At 40.3% G+C, this 17,298-nt stretch overlaps 1 protein-coding gene across 3 annotated transcripts in view; it reads left to right on the top strand.

Annotated features, from left to right (window-relative positions):
* Nucleotides 1-4,066: 4,066 nt before the first annotated feature.
* PTPRN2 (protein tyrosine phosphatase receptor type N2) overlaps nt 4,067-17,298 on the top strand; it is a 657,265-nt gene continuing 644,033 nt past the window's right edge. The window contains exon 1 of one of the 3 annotated variants that reach the window (XM_051609993.1): nt 4,067-4,341. In XM_051609993.1, the coding sequence (XP_051465953.1) occupies nt 4,194-4,341 (148 nt within the window). In that variant the 5' untranslated portion in view covers nt 4,067-4,193. The remainder of the gene's footprint in view (nt 4,342-17,298) is intronic. The other 2 variants (XM_051609992.1, XM_051609994.1) reach the window with 2 other exon arrangements.

Genomic DNA, 17,298 nt, shown 5'->3' with positions numbered 1-17,298 from the left:
TTCCATCCTGTACAAATATACCTGTAAAATTTCTACAGCCAAGCAGGTGTTATCTATGCTTGTATATATAATTACCATTTTCAATTAAAAATCAGACCTGCAAAGGCTTAAAACCATGACCTCAGTAACTAATTACACAATAAAACTCAGATGCTACCTTTGGGTTTTATAGTCCTTACACTTAGCCTTTAGCTTTCATGTCTTATTTTAATCCTGTTTACAATATTTTACTCCTATCACTTAATTACTTGTAAGTATTAAGAATATTTTCCCTTTGTGTATTTTTATGCCTAAATTATTGTCTGTTCTGCTTTAAATGAATCCTGTATTTATCTTCTTTTCTACACCCACCCAGTTTTTTGATTAATGTAATTTTGAGCATCTTTTCTTCTTACATATTTAAAAATTCTATCATTAACTCAGTTCCCAGATTATTAATTCATTACTGCTACTATTTCATTCTAAGCAGTAGAAATCAACAAAACAAATCCTGTACTCATCTTCTTCCCTCTTCCATGCTAAACTACCTCTGCCTGCCAATGTCTTTTCTGGCTGGGCTATTTGCTTTTAATATTATCTTGAATGGCTCAATGCAACTGAGAGAGAGAGCAAAGGTGACCTTACTGTGCAATGGTTAGACCATATATTTGAGTAAACCAGAGCAAAAATTTGAACCTTTAAAATCGGGGGCCATGCAGGTGTCCTGGCCACTGGAAATTACCCAGTCTGGGATAATTTCTGAACTTTTGTTCATGTTTTTCTGGCCCTTACTAATGGATTTTTGGTTAAAACATTGATCTTTATAATGAAAAACCTTAGTCAAACAAAACAGCATTTTCAAATGGAAAATGTTTCCTTGGAAAGCTCTTGTTTAGCTGTGGTTACCATGGATAAGAACGTAAATCTTTCATACATAGAAAATGACATAGATTACCCAGCTCTTCTTTCACTTTGCCTAGCATGTTTTTCAGACCTTTAAGGGTATCACATAAAGACTCAGCTCCAGCAGTTAATGACATGCTAAACCTCAATATGTTATTCACTGAAATTTTCAGATCTATTATTTCCAATGTCATTCTTCCATATAGCCTCTCAGTCACCTCCAGACACATTAGCCATGGACAGCTGATACTCTACCCTTTCAGCCACTGCTCACTATCTTTAATAGTTGAGATTTAAATATGCCCTTACAGAAATTAAATTACTGATACCCTCTTCTATTCGTTTTTCAAAACTGTAAAGTCCTAAAGTCAAGAACAGTTTCATTTGTCTAGTCTTTCTAGTAATGTTCACAAATTACTTAAAACATTAGGTTTTCTTTTCCCACAATTCAGAAACTTATTGAAAACAGAATAGAAGCCATAATCAAAACAATGTGACAAAGTTGGTAGACCCAAACATGGAGGCTTAATTTATTACACAAACTATTAAAAACCTTGGCACTGAGAAATGTCTTGAGAAAACAACTGTGAACCAGCAAGTAACCTGCATGTATTGTACCACATTTTTTACACTGTGATTCTGTTATTCATCTAATTTACACACAGACTCAAGTCTTGCAGGTTTTACACATCATTAACAAAACCCATTATACCTAGCATCACTCGCTTCAATCTGCCTGTTCCTGGGACTTTAAGATAAATCTGTGCATCTTCGCTAGGTGCAGCCTACTTTAAAACTGTAAAATACAACCAAGTAGGGAATGCTTTACACTTCCCAGTCCTGAGAACTGCTACTCGAGTTATTTCCCAATGCCCGGTTCACCTACCAATTGACTCCTCACTCTTTCCTTGAAACCTTACTCCTGCTTTTACCAACCTTGTGTATTCAAGGATTTCTTCCTGTCTTTGATTAATGCCCTTTTTCTTTTGATTCTTCATATTGCTGCTCACACATCTGAACAAATGTCAATATTTTGCTAATCCTCTGCATGAAGTGTCTATGAGAGTTTTCATTTCCTTTTAAAATCTGCATAGTATTTGATCATAAATTTGCAGGAGCTATGCAAATCATTCACTGCAGAGCTGCAATGACTTCCAGTAATATCACTGCTAGTTTGTGTTTTGATGAACAACTTGTTCCCTTACTGTGCCTGCCATTTGCTCCTTCCTCACCTTCAGTTGTTTTGCAGTTCTCTGCTAATTCAGATGACCTTTTTCCTTGTTCCTACTACTAGCTTTGAAAGCCAGATGGTTTGCATAACCCATGAGACTATACTAATTTATGTTTCAGCACTTTCATTTCTCATCTTGTCCTTTCCATAGAATGCTTTTCCCTCCTTTTTTATTTCTCCCCTTTCAGTGCTCAGATTTCTTTCAGCATCGTCAAAATTGATTTTCTGAGGTAAAAGGACCTTTTGGGTTAGTGAAACCACTCCCCTGCAAGACGTAAGCAACCATGTAACAGACTTCAAGGACAGAAGTGCTTGAAAAGACTTTTGCAAATTCTGGGCCAGCAAACACCATTCATTATCAAAATAGAGATTTTTAAAATTTCTGTTTTTTTAATTAAATATTGCCTTTTTTTTTTTTCTTTTTTTTTTTTTTTGCATCTGACTCACCAGCCTTAACCATAAAGGAGGTGATTTTGCTCCAGCTCTGGAAGCTGTGACTTTTCGTGTAGCCCAGAGGCTCACACTTTTCCTACAGAGAAAAACAGAGAGGATTAAAGAAGTTTGCAGATGCCTGTCAGGGCACCAGGAGCTGTAAGTGCCTTGTGTGGCCCCCCCAAGCCCTCCTTGGCCCCCCTGCCTGGAGCCTGTGGCAAAGTTCTGACCTGGGCCCCCAGGCTTGGCTGGCCACCCCATGGTGGCCACCCCAGATCCCAGCTGGTCCCAGAGCGGTGGCTGAGCCCCTTGTATCCACCCTGGTCTGGAGTTGCTGGCACTGTATTCTCTGTCACTGGTGAGCAAGGTAAGGGGGGATGAGGAAGGAAGAAGCGCTGTGCTCTGCCAGGATCAGTTTGTTCTGTGGGCTTTTGTGATTTTAGTTTGCTGGTCTATGGTGAAGCCACTTGATGGATTAAAATGTTTAGTCCTTTTAAATACCTTGTATCTGTCATGATTGTACCTGGTTAAAGCCAGGGACGAAACATGTCAGAGGGTAGAGCGAGGGCTGTCTAGCTCAAATATGAAGAAGATCAGGAGAATCTGAAACTTAAGGGAGGAATAGAGCAGATGTTGGGGTGATAGGGGTCTGGGACCAGCCATCCCTTGCCATAGCACGGAGCTGGCTGTCCCAGGAAAAAACACATGCCCTGCCAGCAGGCATGGCAGTGGCACTGTCTCACCTTGGGGACTGTGACTGCTGCCTTAAGGGTTAAACATTATTACACCGAGTTTGTGAGGAAATGAGAGCCTGTGAACACGGTGGGAGTCAACGGGTTTGTGCCTGGGAGCTGAGCACTCCCCTCGGATGGAGCGAACTGGGACAGGAGGTGGATAAACACATCACACAGGCGGATCTCTTCCAGGCAAACATGCACACCTCAGCTGCTGGCAGTGCTTATCTGAGGGCTTATAAAATCCTTCAGGATGGCAAGTGATTTTATATGGAAAAAACGGCAGTAAAGAAACCCCTACTGAGGAGGCCGCAGGGAGAACCCACTCGGCGCGTTCTTCAGGACAAACTTGGACAGGGCCTGAACCGGGTTTGCATACAGGTGTGTGGAACCAGCACATTTAATAGCTCCCTTTCCATTCTCAGCCACCGTTATGGGGGATTCAAGCGAACAGCCTCTCTGGCGGAAAGGATCCCCCCTGCCCCTCAGCCGGGGCCGGGCAGTGCCCAGAGACTCAGGGCCCGCCTGAGGAGCAGCCTCGGTCACGGCCAGCGACGGTTTGGGGCCCGGGGGGGCCATCCCCTGCGCTCACCCCGCCGGAGAGGGGCCCTCCCCGGGGACGCGCGGGCGAGGAGCGCGCAGGGGGGGTCTGGAAGCGGGGCCGCGGGCTGGCGGGGCCGGGGCGAGCTGCCCGCCCCCGGGGCTGCCGGGCGGGCCGGGGCGGGGCGGGGCGGGGCGGGGCCGGCGCGGGGGCGGGCGGTGCTGGTCGCTGTCCTGGGTGTTGAAGGCGCTGCGGCTGCCGCTCGGCGGAAGCGGGGAGCGGCTGCGGGAGGCAAGGAGCGAGCGGGCGGCATGGAGTGAGGGCTGGCGGCGGCGGGCAGGGGAGCGGGCGAGCCGCCTGCGATGGGCCAGGCATGATGGGGGCGCTCGGCTCCGTGCTCCCGCTGCTGCTGCTGCTGCCGCCGCTGCTGCTGCCGCCGCCGCTGCTGCTGCTGCAGGTCTTCGCCGCCGCCCCGCGGGGCCGGCTGCCCCCCGCCGGAGCTGCCGCCCAGGCGCGGATCGGTGAGTGGGGCGAGGGGCGGGAGGCGTGGGGCTGACGGGGAGCGGGGCCGCGCCGTCCCCTCGCTCCTTCAGCTGCTGCCCGAGACCTCTCTCGGAGGCAGCTCGACAGGCCCCCGGCGGCCGCGCCCGCACGGCTGCCGCTGAGGGGCCCGTCCTCCGGCCCCTCGCAGCCGGCCGCCGCTGTGGAGCCCTGTTCTCTGGGTTATTATCACAATCGGCTCCCGCTGAGGGGCTCCATCCGCCGGCCCCTCACGGCCGGCTCACGCTTTGGGGATCCGTCTTCTGGCTCCTTACGGCGCGGCTGCCCGCGGCGGGTCCCGGTCCTCCGGCCCCTCACACCTCCCGGGTCCCACGTCTCCCCGCCGGTCCCCGGTCACCCCGAGGATGTCTCCGGGCCCCGGCTGCCCGAGCGGCGTGTCCCGCGGGGCGCTCTGGGGACACCTGCCAGGAGTCGATCTCGCCAAGTCTCCCCACACGCTGAAAACTTCCGCAGAGACGATCACGAGGCCCCCTGGAGTCGAGGTCCACCCGCGAGGACTCGCCCAAAATGCATCCAGCTCTCACGTATTTAACCCTTCTCCCAGCTAAGTGGATTCAACCCGCTAAATTTGGAAGCCACAAGGAATCCCCAGGTCACAAACCCCCCAGGTGCTGCCCAGCCCTCGCGGGTATCCACCCCTAACTAATTCTGCTGGAGGTGGAAGACAGCACAGGGTCCTGGTTAAGGCTCTTTTAGCAGTGTCTAAAAATACCCAGTGGTGCCCAGTGAAGACCATTAAACACCCTCCTTCTGTTAAGACATTGTCCAACCAGTCCTCTCCTCTTTTAGAAGATACTATCTGCAGTAAACATCCCACCTGCTAAAATTGCCCACATGAAGGGATCCTGAAAACAAACAGTGTTTAAGCTTAATGCTGTTCTCCTGTGCCACTGTCCCTGGCAATCCTCCTAAATGTCCTGAGACATTCCTGGCTGTAGGCTCACCAGAATTTTCTCCAATTATATCTACTGATACAGTTAAGTCTTATTTTATCTTTCCAAAACTCTTCAGAAGGTCATAGCTTGGCGAATTTAATATTTTTCCCAGTTTAATACCTACCTAGAGTGGTTATGGAGATCAGAGAGTGAGAGCTAAACTAGCTGTCCCTAAGAAATATTTTTCTAAGGCAAAAAATAATATTTCTTTAGGAAACAAAAGAAAGCCTTCTGCAGAAGTATCAGTGTAGTCTTCCTCATGTACATTCTGTTTATTAAGAAGGGATTAAAATCAGCTGACCATGTTTTTAATGAGGCTTCAGTCAAGTGCCAAGAAAAATGAGCTATTAAATGCTTGCTATAGAGAAGGTAGTGATGCAAGGTTTTAAGGAGAAATGGTTTGGGCTGGATATATCACTTCCTCCTCTCTCCTGGTTGCTATAGATATAAACTGTTTCTCCTAATCTGCTGAGGAGAAAGCTTGCATAAAAATATTGAATTTTTTACCTTTAATAATGCAGTAGGCAATAGATTGTGCTTTCAAACTAGTCAGATTTTGATTTTCTCTCACTAAACATAAACTGCAAATCAGTCTGGGTCACAACATAATTTTCAGCATGTTGTAGCTACAAAACAATGTGTGTTTGTCACTTCCCTGTAGAGTGCCTCTCCTTTTGCCTTGGCAAGGATGCCTGTCTGACTCTGAAGTCTGTCCTTGTGGGCAAAGGGATGGGGGAAGAGTGGGCTTCCTTCTACACAGTGAATCCAGTGGTCTGGGAGGATAATTCAGAGATATTTCAAGAGCAGTTTAGCAAGTTGAGCCTTCTACTTCTTGCTGGGATAGGGAACGAAATGATGTCTCACGGATCATTATGAAACACGGGCAAGGATTTATTGTGTTTGGCAAGAGGAAGGAAAATATTTGCATTGCTGGAAGTCAAACAGTTTTAGCTGTCTCCTCCTCCTTTAGAGTTTCGTTATTTTTTTAATTGACCAGTGTTTCAGATCTCATTGATTGCATTCAAACTATTTATTATAATAGATTCTGTTCAATTTTAGACTACAATTTTTAGACACAATCAGGAGGTGCAGCTGTAATTTTGAAAGGTATTGGAGTTTTGGGATTATTTGTGGTTATGTGTGGAAAATACTGATTCGATTTCTTCTTGTGAGAAGTCCCATCTTCTTTAATTGAAAATTGAACATGGATGCATTATGAAAACTATAAAATACAATATGAAACCTCTATAATATGTGCTGGAAACTGCCTTAACAGTCATGTAATTATAGAAAGAGTATTTCATTAAGTTTTTCATATTAAATGTTTCAGAAAGTCTTCCTGAAAGCTGGATCAGATGCAGAAGTTCATGGCCTTTGCCATTTCATAGGATGTTTTCACCCTCTTTTTTTTGGTCAACTTCTGTCTATGCTTTCCAATATAGTAATAATCTCCAAATGATGATGTGTTTATTTTTTAATATAGTTAAAAACTTGCTTAAGAAATTGCAAGTTTTAAAGTTACAGTTAAAGAAGATAAAACGTTAAGGTCTGTGTTTCTTCTCCCTATAGAATTAATGAGGCTTTGTAGACTATTACTGTGGGAAGGGTCCTTTTTATAAGGTGCTATTCTCAACAAGAGCATGTATTTTTCCATTTCTTGACATTTATAGTGGCATGAGGAAAAGTGTAGCCTTTCCCCTCTCTCTGTTTATTGCCCGGGTTATACCCAGGAGAAAGATTATTTTCTGCAGAAAAAAAAGTCAGCTGAGTAAATGGTAGTATTCTTTAGTCTTTGATGAAACACTGGGGCTCAGAGTTTAATATTCTAAATAAATTCTTACTTGTTTATAAGATACAGTCCATTTAAGATTATGGAACTTAAGTGTTTTACAAAGTAATCTTTGTGAACAATATATCCTGATAATGTTTGCTAAATTCCACAGATTTGGGTTATTCTGTTCCTGTAGTGATGGTTGTATGTTTTGGTGGGGGTTTTTTTATTATTGTCAAGCAATTATGCTGACAATACATTTAAAATTAAAATGCCTCCCAGTAAACGTGGAACAGTTGCTTCAGTAAAAACTGCAGCTCCAATAATGAAAGTAATTTCGTGCAGTTGTACAGCTTTTTAAGTAGACTCATCTGTTCAGAAAGTTGCAGTGGTATTTTATTTTCATACTAGATAGGATGGGTAAGGAAGAGAACTTGGGAACAAAGTAAACTGTGAACTTTCTTAATCACATTATTTCGTTAGTCCTAAAACACTGATACTTTACAGCAGAAGTAATCTTCATGTGTATTAAAAGAGTATGTGTGCTTGCAATGCCTTCATATTGACCTCTAATGTGTAAAATGAAGCATATAACCTTCAGTGAATACAAGTATAATTTTGCAATATAATTTGGTCTTCTGTGCTGCATGCAAACCCATTTATTGGTCTGCATTTTCTTCTTAAATGACTTCATCAATATACTGTGGAAATTTCTGGAAACAGCTGTTCCATAAACCATGTAGAAGCTCCTTCAAAGTTGTATTCAAATCATCCTGTGCAAAATTTTTGCAAGTCAAATGCCTGTGAATTTAGTTTTTAGCAAACTAACAAGAAGTCGGTCACATTTCAGCTTATAAACATGAAATAATCTTCTAAACCTGTAGCTGTGCATTCCCAACACATGCAGTGAGCAAAGACAGTGTCTTACATTTCACCAGGGTTTAAATATAATTGAGAATAGAAATTTTACCCAAAGACTTTTTCAAAATGTTGCATGTTCATTGTAGGAATTTCACAAAGAACTGTGTGCATGTTTAACAGCTGAAAAAAATATTTCAGATGTGGGCTATGAGTTTCAAGTGATTGAAGTTGAACAGAACTAAGAAATTACAAGAGCAAGGATTTAATTTACCATTGGTGGAAAGCATCTCTCCAGTGTTAATTCTTAAATTACGAGAGCATGAAATACAGAATAGGACAGATGAAAAAATACACAATTTTTGGCATTTCAGCCAGTGCTTCAAATCCAATCCAAATGAAGTAGGGTCAGAGAGTCTTTGTCTATGTTTTTTTTTCCTGGGGAATAGTATAAAAGTGAGTCTTGGTTTAGTCCTCATTGCACAGATGTTACCCTAACAAAATGATCACAAACGTCATTCCCAGCCATCATTGTCAACTATCTTGGTGATCCATGAGGACTGAAATTGTGCTTCTTGCAGCAATTCTAAGCTAAACTTAAGCTCATTGAAATCAATGTCAACCTTCCCATTGACCTCAGTAGCCTTTGGATCAAAATCCTGGTTGAGGCTTGTAGCAGGCTGGCTGAGAAAGTCGGGGAATGACAGTGTTGCCATCTGTTCAGTAGATTCAATTGCCTGACTTTCCAGTTATATTGACTTGGAACTTCTCATAGGCAGTCAGGTATTTTGAGATCATGTTGATTGGATGTAATTATTGATAATGGAATGTAATGTATGATATAATGCTAACAAATAAAAACATCAACAAAATAATTTAATTAAGAAAATGCTATGTGTTCAGAACATGAAGGATTCAGTGTAGGAAGCTGTGTGCTTCCCATCATCATAAGTGTTTTTCTATATTCTAGAAATGTTTCTTAAGTAATCAGTTATTTTAGAAAGGAACTGGAAAGTAACTTGATATCAAGGCATGTCTGTCTGTTTCATTGAACTGAAGGTAAGAATATGCATTAATGTTTTTGGCATCATGCCATGACTGTTCTGTGAGATCTTTTTGCTGTCTAACTTGCTTTTGTTGAAAGTTTTGAAAGGACGGGAAGTGAATTATTTCTCCACCAGTCAAAGATGTCATTGCAGGGTGCTCTAAAGGTTTTTCATAGATGGGATTTCTAGGGAGATTTTTTTCCTTCTTGTTTGATTTACTGATTGAGAGAAAACAGGCAAGATTTTTAAAATACAAGCTCTTTTCTGCTTCCTGCCTGAGTGTACTCCAACATTTCTCTGTATTTGTTGAAATGAAAGAGTATATTTCTACTTGTCTTCCTTCTTTTTTTTGCTACCAGCAAATAATACCAGTCCCAAAAACTTCATCATACCACACCATCATCATACCATGCCATCAGTCAGCCAACTGAGAGGAAATTAGGTTACTCCTAGTCATTAGATCCTGGAATATTTGGGCAGTGTAGCAAAGGGTATTTGATGTTGACACGGTAGTGATAAATAAGCAGTTGCCTGTGCATTTTGTTAGAGTGAACAGCAATACTTACAGACATCAGTGTGGAGAGCCTGCCATTAGTGAGAAAAGGGCAACTTCCTGAAGGAGGTGGAGCCCACTGAGGAGCAGGGGGTTGAGGTCTCCTGCATTGACCAGATTTCTGTTGCTTGGAAAGAGAGCACAGGAACACAAGCTCAGATGTAGGTGTTTACCATCGATTTTATGTATCCAAATCCATAAGAAGACCTGTGGAAGCCAAAAGGCAGAGTATATTCCAACTTCCTGAAAAGGGTACATGTTTTGGCCTCATTCCACTTACACTGTAGTCTGTACTTTATATAAAACCTCTGAAGTTATTCTTACAAATTCAGTCTATATGTGTTGTTATTTAGGACAACCTTCTATAAAGATTGGAGGAAAAATCAATTTGGTTTTGCTGATAAAGTTGGAAAAGGAGGGAGGGTACCCAAAAGGCAAAGTCCACTGCTAGTGTCCATCAAAGACAGGCTGCTGAGCTGGATGTATATTTGATTAGGCTCAGCATGGTCATTATTAATAAAGCTAGGAAGGTAGTAAGTAATATTGTTACTGGTCAAACAGTTTTGTGTTTGCAAATGAAAAATAAGCAGGTGAAGATGCAGATGAACATGTTTGCAGAGAAACAAGCAGAACAGGTGCCAAGGAATAGAGGCATGTTGGGAATGTGAATGTTTTAAAGAGGGACTGAGAAATGAAATATTTAGTAGAAGTAAAATTACTGGAATTGGAGATCTGTAATGGTGATTAGTGAGTGGTATGTGATATATAAAGATGTAAACTTTAGGTGGAGATACTTGTTCTCATGGAAGAGACAGAGCAGCAGAACTGAGATGTTCAATATGCCAGTCTGAGGTAAGAGAAGATGAGGCAAGGTGACAAGAAGGAAAATGGATTCACAAAACAGAAATTCATTTAGACCAAAGCAGTGGCAAAAAAATGAAAATGCATCTAGATTAGGGGAAAATGCCCTGGGAATAGAAAGGATTCCTTTCACTTAATATAGGGAGTTAGGATTCATTAAACTAAATGTAATTATTTGAGCTAATCACTCTAGGTTCCTTTTAACCTATATGTAAGTTATAAATTTCAGTCAGTTTTGCCCAACTCTACGTATCTAGCATAGGTCAGATGAATGTCTTCCTGAATGCAGCTGTTGCTTTCCACTTAATATTATCTTGACATGTTTTCCAGCCTAGGGTAAATGGCTGTAAATACATGGTAGGTGCTGCACTTTAGCTGTTAAAAAATCAGATGCTCAGTTTAAATTCGGGGGAAAGAAAGCACATTTGGAGAGTGATTCACCTGTCTTTCCCCGCTGAGGTGAGACTAATGAAGTAGCTTAAACTAAAGTTAGGTTGGTTGAGGACCTCCTGCTACATTACTTCAAAACCACAGGCATGACTTTGAGATACGTAGGTCTTGCAGGTAAACTGATTAGGAAGGTCTTGTGAGTAGTCAGACTGGTTTGTCACATAAAGGACTGAAAAAAGTAAGTGGCTGAAGGATATTTGGAGTACTGGAAAAAAAAATTGTCTGCAAAAAATGACCCTCTGGTAAATGCAAACAAATGAAAGTGACCTCTGAATAAGACAGTGAAGCAGTGAGCATAATGAAATGAGCGAGCGAAGGTAAAAAAGCAGGTGAATGAACAGGAGTTCTGCAGGTAAGATAGACAAATGGAACAGGAATCTGGTATTGGAGAGCTGAAAGAGAGGGACCACAAAGGCTTAGTCGTGTTGGACGGTCAAGAGAAAGCATGAAGGGCAGGGAGGTTGATGTGTACATAGGATAACTGGGTTTTCTTCTGTGAGTTTTAGGGACTCTATTTGTGAGGGGGGTGAAAGGGCTCTATCTTAAGCATGTCATAGTGTCAATACACTATAGCATTCCCAGTAACAGTATGCCATGTGGGTCAGCTGTGCTCACCAAAAATGTAGGGAACTTTGTTTCTGAACAGATTAGAGGAGCTTAGCTTTATCAAATTTATTCCTTTTGAGAAGGAATTTTTGATAATTAAAGTAGCTTAGTAAATTACTGCACCTTACTGCATTTTTTTTTCCTATAGTTTCTTTCAGTCAAACATATTTAAATACTAAACAGTTTGTTGATGTACAGTCTCCCTAAAGGAGATTTAGCACTTAACATTGCATATCTAAATTGCTTCGAACTAATATGTTGATAAAACAAGCTGTTTAAAGGTGCAAAAATCAGTAACTAGGAGTTTTATGGGAAGTAGAGCTGGTTGTAGTGGGTGTAAAGTCTTCTTTCAGTCATAGCTTAACAGCATGTTACATAAGCTTGAAATCATAGCCAGTGAGTATAAGGTAATGCATGGAGATGTACATGCATCCCAAAATCTAATATGCTTCCAGGTGTTCTCATAGAAAACAATGCAGCTGAGACCAGTCACACACTACATATTAAAATAAACTTATGAAGTTCAAAAAAGTCAGGAAATATCCGGATACATGTAAAACCCCATTTTCACCTCTTCCCCCCAATTAATCTTTGATCTCTCAGGTTCGAACCTCAACAAATTCTACAAAATAGCTTACACAGATCAATCTTGGATGCTGAAAAACTGACAGGTATTTTGGATTTCTGGCACACAGACATCTTCTGCTCTTATTATTCTGTAGGAGATAATTAACTGTCTGTCTGTTGCTGTCCTAAAACCATTCAATATATTACAGCCTCTTCTATTGTTTATAGTCTGCTCTGCACCAAGAAGGCTGTCTTTACAACTTTTTTAGTTGGTTAGTACAATTCAGTTAACCTCAGAGCAGTTGTTTCAGACAGCTGCTTTGCTTCACCTGGAAAGTCATGCCTCCTCTATAGGCCTGAGGAAGAGTTCATGTATTAAGAAATTGTCTGGGTTTCTTCAACGATTATCAGGCTACAGATTTGCACTACAGAATGTTTGGCAATAATGAAAGTTTATGGTATTCCTGCCAGTGACTGCTTGATCTTTCCTTTCTAATTGGTATCAGTTTGGCTGAAACAAACAAACAAAATTGATCTAAATCACAGCCTTGCTCAACAAGCAGTGAGAAGAGTGCAGGTATTAGTGCTGGTATCCATGAAATGGCAAGAGGGAGATGAATGTAGGGAGAGGATTAGTTTATGCCGCTGTTGCCCGTGAACTCTCCATGGCATGTAACTTTGACTTATGTTCTTATAAAAGGTAGTCTCGTATTAACCTGATCTCTCTTACATAATTGATTGGTAAATTAGATATTAAATTCTGTTTACTCTTCAGTGCTGAATTATAAATGTGGCATTGAAGATTATAACCCTTGATTAATCCAGATAAATCACCATCAAAGAATGTGAATGTCTATTCTGTTTCTTAAATAATTTAATTTACATATTATGGTGTATTTCTCTTGTCAAAATTATTTCTTCTAATTTTAGTTTAGATTGTGGAATGCTTTACATATTTGGTGTTTATATTTCAGCTTTACTTGATATCAGATATGATTGATGTTTGGCTATCAAATACCTTCAGTGAGCTATATTTAAAAAATCTTCTTTCCTTTTCTAGATTTTAGCACAGCTCAGTATGCTCAGTATGCAATGCCTTACTTACACCAGCAAAATATTATACCCAGCTTCTTATGTGACCTGGTCTCACCTCTCATCCTAGCTTCTCAGCTAAATGCAGTTTCTTACTTTCATTATATGACCCTATGGATTGTAGCAACTTCTACCATTTGCTGGAGAAGGCTGTAGTCACCAATGACTATCCCACTTCTTACTTACATCCTAAAGGGAGAGAAAAAGGAGGGGAAAAGGGAAATCTGGGGATTACACATCTGTTATGACTTTCTGGAAATAGCTGGATATTAATTAAGATACCAAGGTAAATATCATGAAGCATTTATGTAGGTGAACACATCTTGGAGTTAACAAAACAATTGGCAAAGATAAACCCCCCACCCCCCAAATTCTTCACCACAGAGTATTCCTTTTAGATTTTTGAATTTTGTTCAATGTATTTTTAAGAATTGTCTGGGTGGGTTTTTTCACCCTTGAAATCTGAGATCAGATTCTGCAATTTTCCTTTTCCTCAATTATGAAGTGAAATTGTAGTTGTTAAAATATTTTTGTTAGTACTACCTATCTGGAGTTTTATTTTTATTAAATAGATCAGCTCATAATTACGATTTATCAATATACTTACATGCAGGGGTTCATTTCAAAGGATAAAGGGCATCTATAAAAAATGCACACTCAAAATAAATGCAACAATAATGAAAACAGAAATTTTGAAGGAAAAAACAAAGTTATTAGATGCTATCTGGTGAATTTCCATCCTAAGAGCTGCAGAAAAATAAAACAATCATGTTGTTTGGAAGCAATCACTCACAATTTAAGATAGTATAAAATTTATAATGCTATAATCAAATAGCATGTAAAAAGCAGAATGGGAAGGCTGTTTAGTCCTATATCTGGTTGGTTTTATGCTGCCCAACAAGACAAAGGTCTACAGTTGAGGGCTTTTTTTTTTTTCCTTTCTGTCCATTTGCTTTTGCTGCTCTGAGAAACACCTGCTCTAATGAGTTTATAATCTGAAAGCAAATAACTGAGAAGGGAGGAGGAAATGGACACAGTACACAGGCTTGAGAATAAACAGCTGTCAAATGGCTGACATTTTAGAAAGTAGAATGCACAGCTTTTATGAAGGATCCAATTCAGCTCGAATGAAGGAACCGATCACACCCAGTTGTCAAACTTTCCTTGTTAAAGAAAATTATTTGAGAGAATTTTAGAACAATACTTGATCATATTCAGATTATGGGGCTATTTTCATAGTTTCACAGATAAGCAAGAGCTCTGACCTGATCATGACATGACCCAGTGATGGGTGGCTATGCAAGTTGATAAAAGAAGCACAGTTGTACTTCTGTCTCTTCACTTGCAGTTTAGGAAGGTTCATGCCAGAGAGACTAAATTAAATGATGGTTCATATAAAGGGGGGGATGAGCCTTACCGAAGACAAGAGTATTAGCAAATAAATATTCTAACATTTTCTTTTCAGTCAAATTTCCATTGTCTCTGTTGCAGTCTGGGAGATAACCTTGGCTTGGGAGCTGCCATGTTTTCCTGCTACTTGACAAAGAAACTCTGCTTAACTCTTCTGAGTTGAATGAATTCTTCCTGATGAAGGATGGGCTTTGGTGATTTGGTATTGTTTCATCTTGCGACCCTATTCCTGCAGAACGGGGTGGGAAGGTTACTTTATTTGGGATTGTCACTCTCTGGAAAACAGAGGGTGTAGTGTTCTGTAGTTTGCCGGCCACACCCCAGTCACTCCTCAATGTTAGACAATGTCTGCAATCACATAACGTTCTTATACCTGTAATCCTGGCGTGGCTTCAACAGACTGTCTGATTAACCTAATTATCAGAATGCTTAATGAAGTTTCCCAGAGAGAAACAGATTATTTTTGGTCAGCTTTCATCCTCCAAAATGGGTACTGACTTGAGGAGAAGAATCTACCTTTCTGCTGTGTTTTTTTGTTGAGTGAAGACTCATTTATACCTGGGATCTTTTTCAGCTCCCCGGTCCCTTCAGCTCTTGTCAGCTGTGCTAACAGAACTCTGTTTGACCAGTTTCAGCATTGCCATGCAACCTTTGGAAAGTCCTTCCCAGTTGTGCAGATGTCAAATATATACCAGTTTGTAAAAAAACCAACAAACCCAAACCGTTTACGCACTGCAGATATGACACGTCCTGAATACACATTAGATAAAATACATAGCTTTGTTATAAAGTAAAGCTTCAGAAATTAATTATATGAATTATATGAATGAATACTGAAAAAAAAGGACAGAGATAGTGTTAGGAAGAAATAGATTTTACAGAATCACAGAATAATAGAATGATGGGGGTTGGAAGGGACCTCTAGAGATCCTCTAGTGCAACCCACCTGCTAAAGCAGGATCACCTAAAGCAGGTTGTATAGTATCCCATCCACACAGGTTTTGGATATCTCCAGAGAAGGAGACTCCACAACCTTTCTGGCCAGCCTGTTCCAGTACTCTGACACCCTCAAAGTGAAGAAGGATGATGTGGTAAACTGGAAGTTAGCATACTATAATAATTTCTGTTGTGTTTGAGTTAGGATTAAATATCTGTTTTTCTTTTTCTAAGTAAAAAAATCAGCAAACTGGCAGGTTTGTTGGAAACAGATTAATTTCATTACGTGGTTTCTTAACACTAGTTAATTCCACAGTATTATATGTTGTATTTATTCATAATCTATTTTTAGTCACATTTAATTTGTGAATAACGAATGTCAGATATTATGATTGTTTTTTCATGTCATAAATCACAGGAGAGCTGTTTCTGTAATAGTTTATTACCTGAGAGCTATGATTAAGTCTGTCTGTTTAATTGTGGTTCTGATTACCAATGCAAATACTTAAGCATGTGCCTAACTATAGGTGAGTGGTATTGTCACTTAATAAAGGAGACTGTTCATGCCTTTCAGCATGGGAAAAAATAGGTCACAGCAGCTCTGATTATACCTTGAATTTATGTAGAATCAGGACTTTTATTTCACTAATTTATTTGGTAATTGAGCACTTTAACGACACCAAAAATTCACACACAGAAACACACACACAGAAATCATCAATAAAAAAATAATGATACTGTCACCTGTGTACATTTTTAGGGTTACTTAAAGAATCTGTGGCATTTCCAAATAAGATAATTAGGACAGGGTTTTTAAAATGAAACTTGAGAAGAATTCGTGAAATTGATTTGAATTTGCTATTTGGAGAGCCTTCTGCAATAACAATACTTCATGTGCTTCATGTACTTTTAAAAAACTGATATGGCAAACCACTTCAGGATGAGCTAGAAGCATTGATTTCATTCTCCTCCAATGAGTAGGTATCTGGTGACATCTGGGAAGGACTGTAAAAACATTTGACAAGATGCAAATTAGCTGAACATTTCTATGAAACTGGATTGGTGCCAAAAATCCACTAACTGGTGCTTTATAACTGCATGAAAACTGAAAGAGGTTGTTCCTCCTTTTCCAAAGATGATCCCCAGTATGCATATTGCCAACTATCCCCCAGAAGAATTATTTTAACTTTGGACCTTAAAGATCAGTGAGACAACACCAGGTATCATGTAGTTATTGAGCAAATAAATATAAATTCCTGTTATAATCCCCAGGTGCCTCATGAATGAATTTTGTATTCGCTCTGCAGTTTCTCAGTTCTTATATTATCTGCGTGTAGTTATTCTCCATATGTGACAAATTGGAAATAGATTTTTATTCTTGCTCTTGTTTCAGGAGGTGCAAACATATCTGCACATATATCTTTTTGCAAATCTATCTATCTATCTATCTATCTATCTATCTATCTATCTATCTATCTATCTATCTATCTGTCTGTCTGTCTGTCTGTCTGTCTATCTATCTATCTATCTATTTATTTAAAATGAAGATGGTACAGTGCTACAGGATAAAAAGTTATCAGGAATTTCCCCTTAGAGGCAACTGAGAATTCTTGTCTCAGAAGAGAGACTACTGGCTGGCTACAGGGAAAGAAAGTAGGACAGACCCCAGCAAGTGAGAAATCCTTATGGAAATAGCTTAAAACTTTAGTTCACCTTTTCCATTGCATTCTTACCTATGCTGAATATAAACTTGATTCCTCTGAAGAGCTTGTCTGAGCTTTTTAACTTGACCTAGAACTCTCTTAAGCCAGTGTTTCAATTTAAAGGGCTTA

The sequence above is a fragment of the Apus apus genome, chromosome 2 (assembly GCF_020740795.1).
Source record: "Apus apus isolate bApuApu2 chromosome 2, bApuApu2.pri.cur, whole genome shotgun sequence".
Lineage (NCBI taxonomy): Eukaryota > Metazoa > Chordata > Aves > Apodiformes > Apodidae > Apus > Apus apus.
Note: the sequence above shows the minus strand (reverse complement) of the source record. Positions and strands in the feature narration are given on the sequence as shown.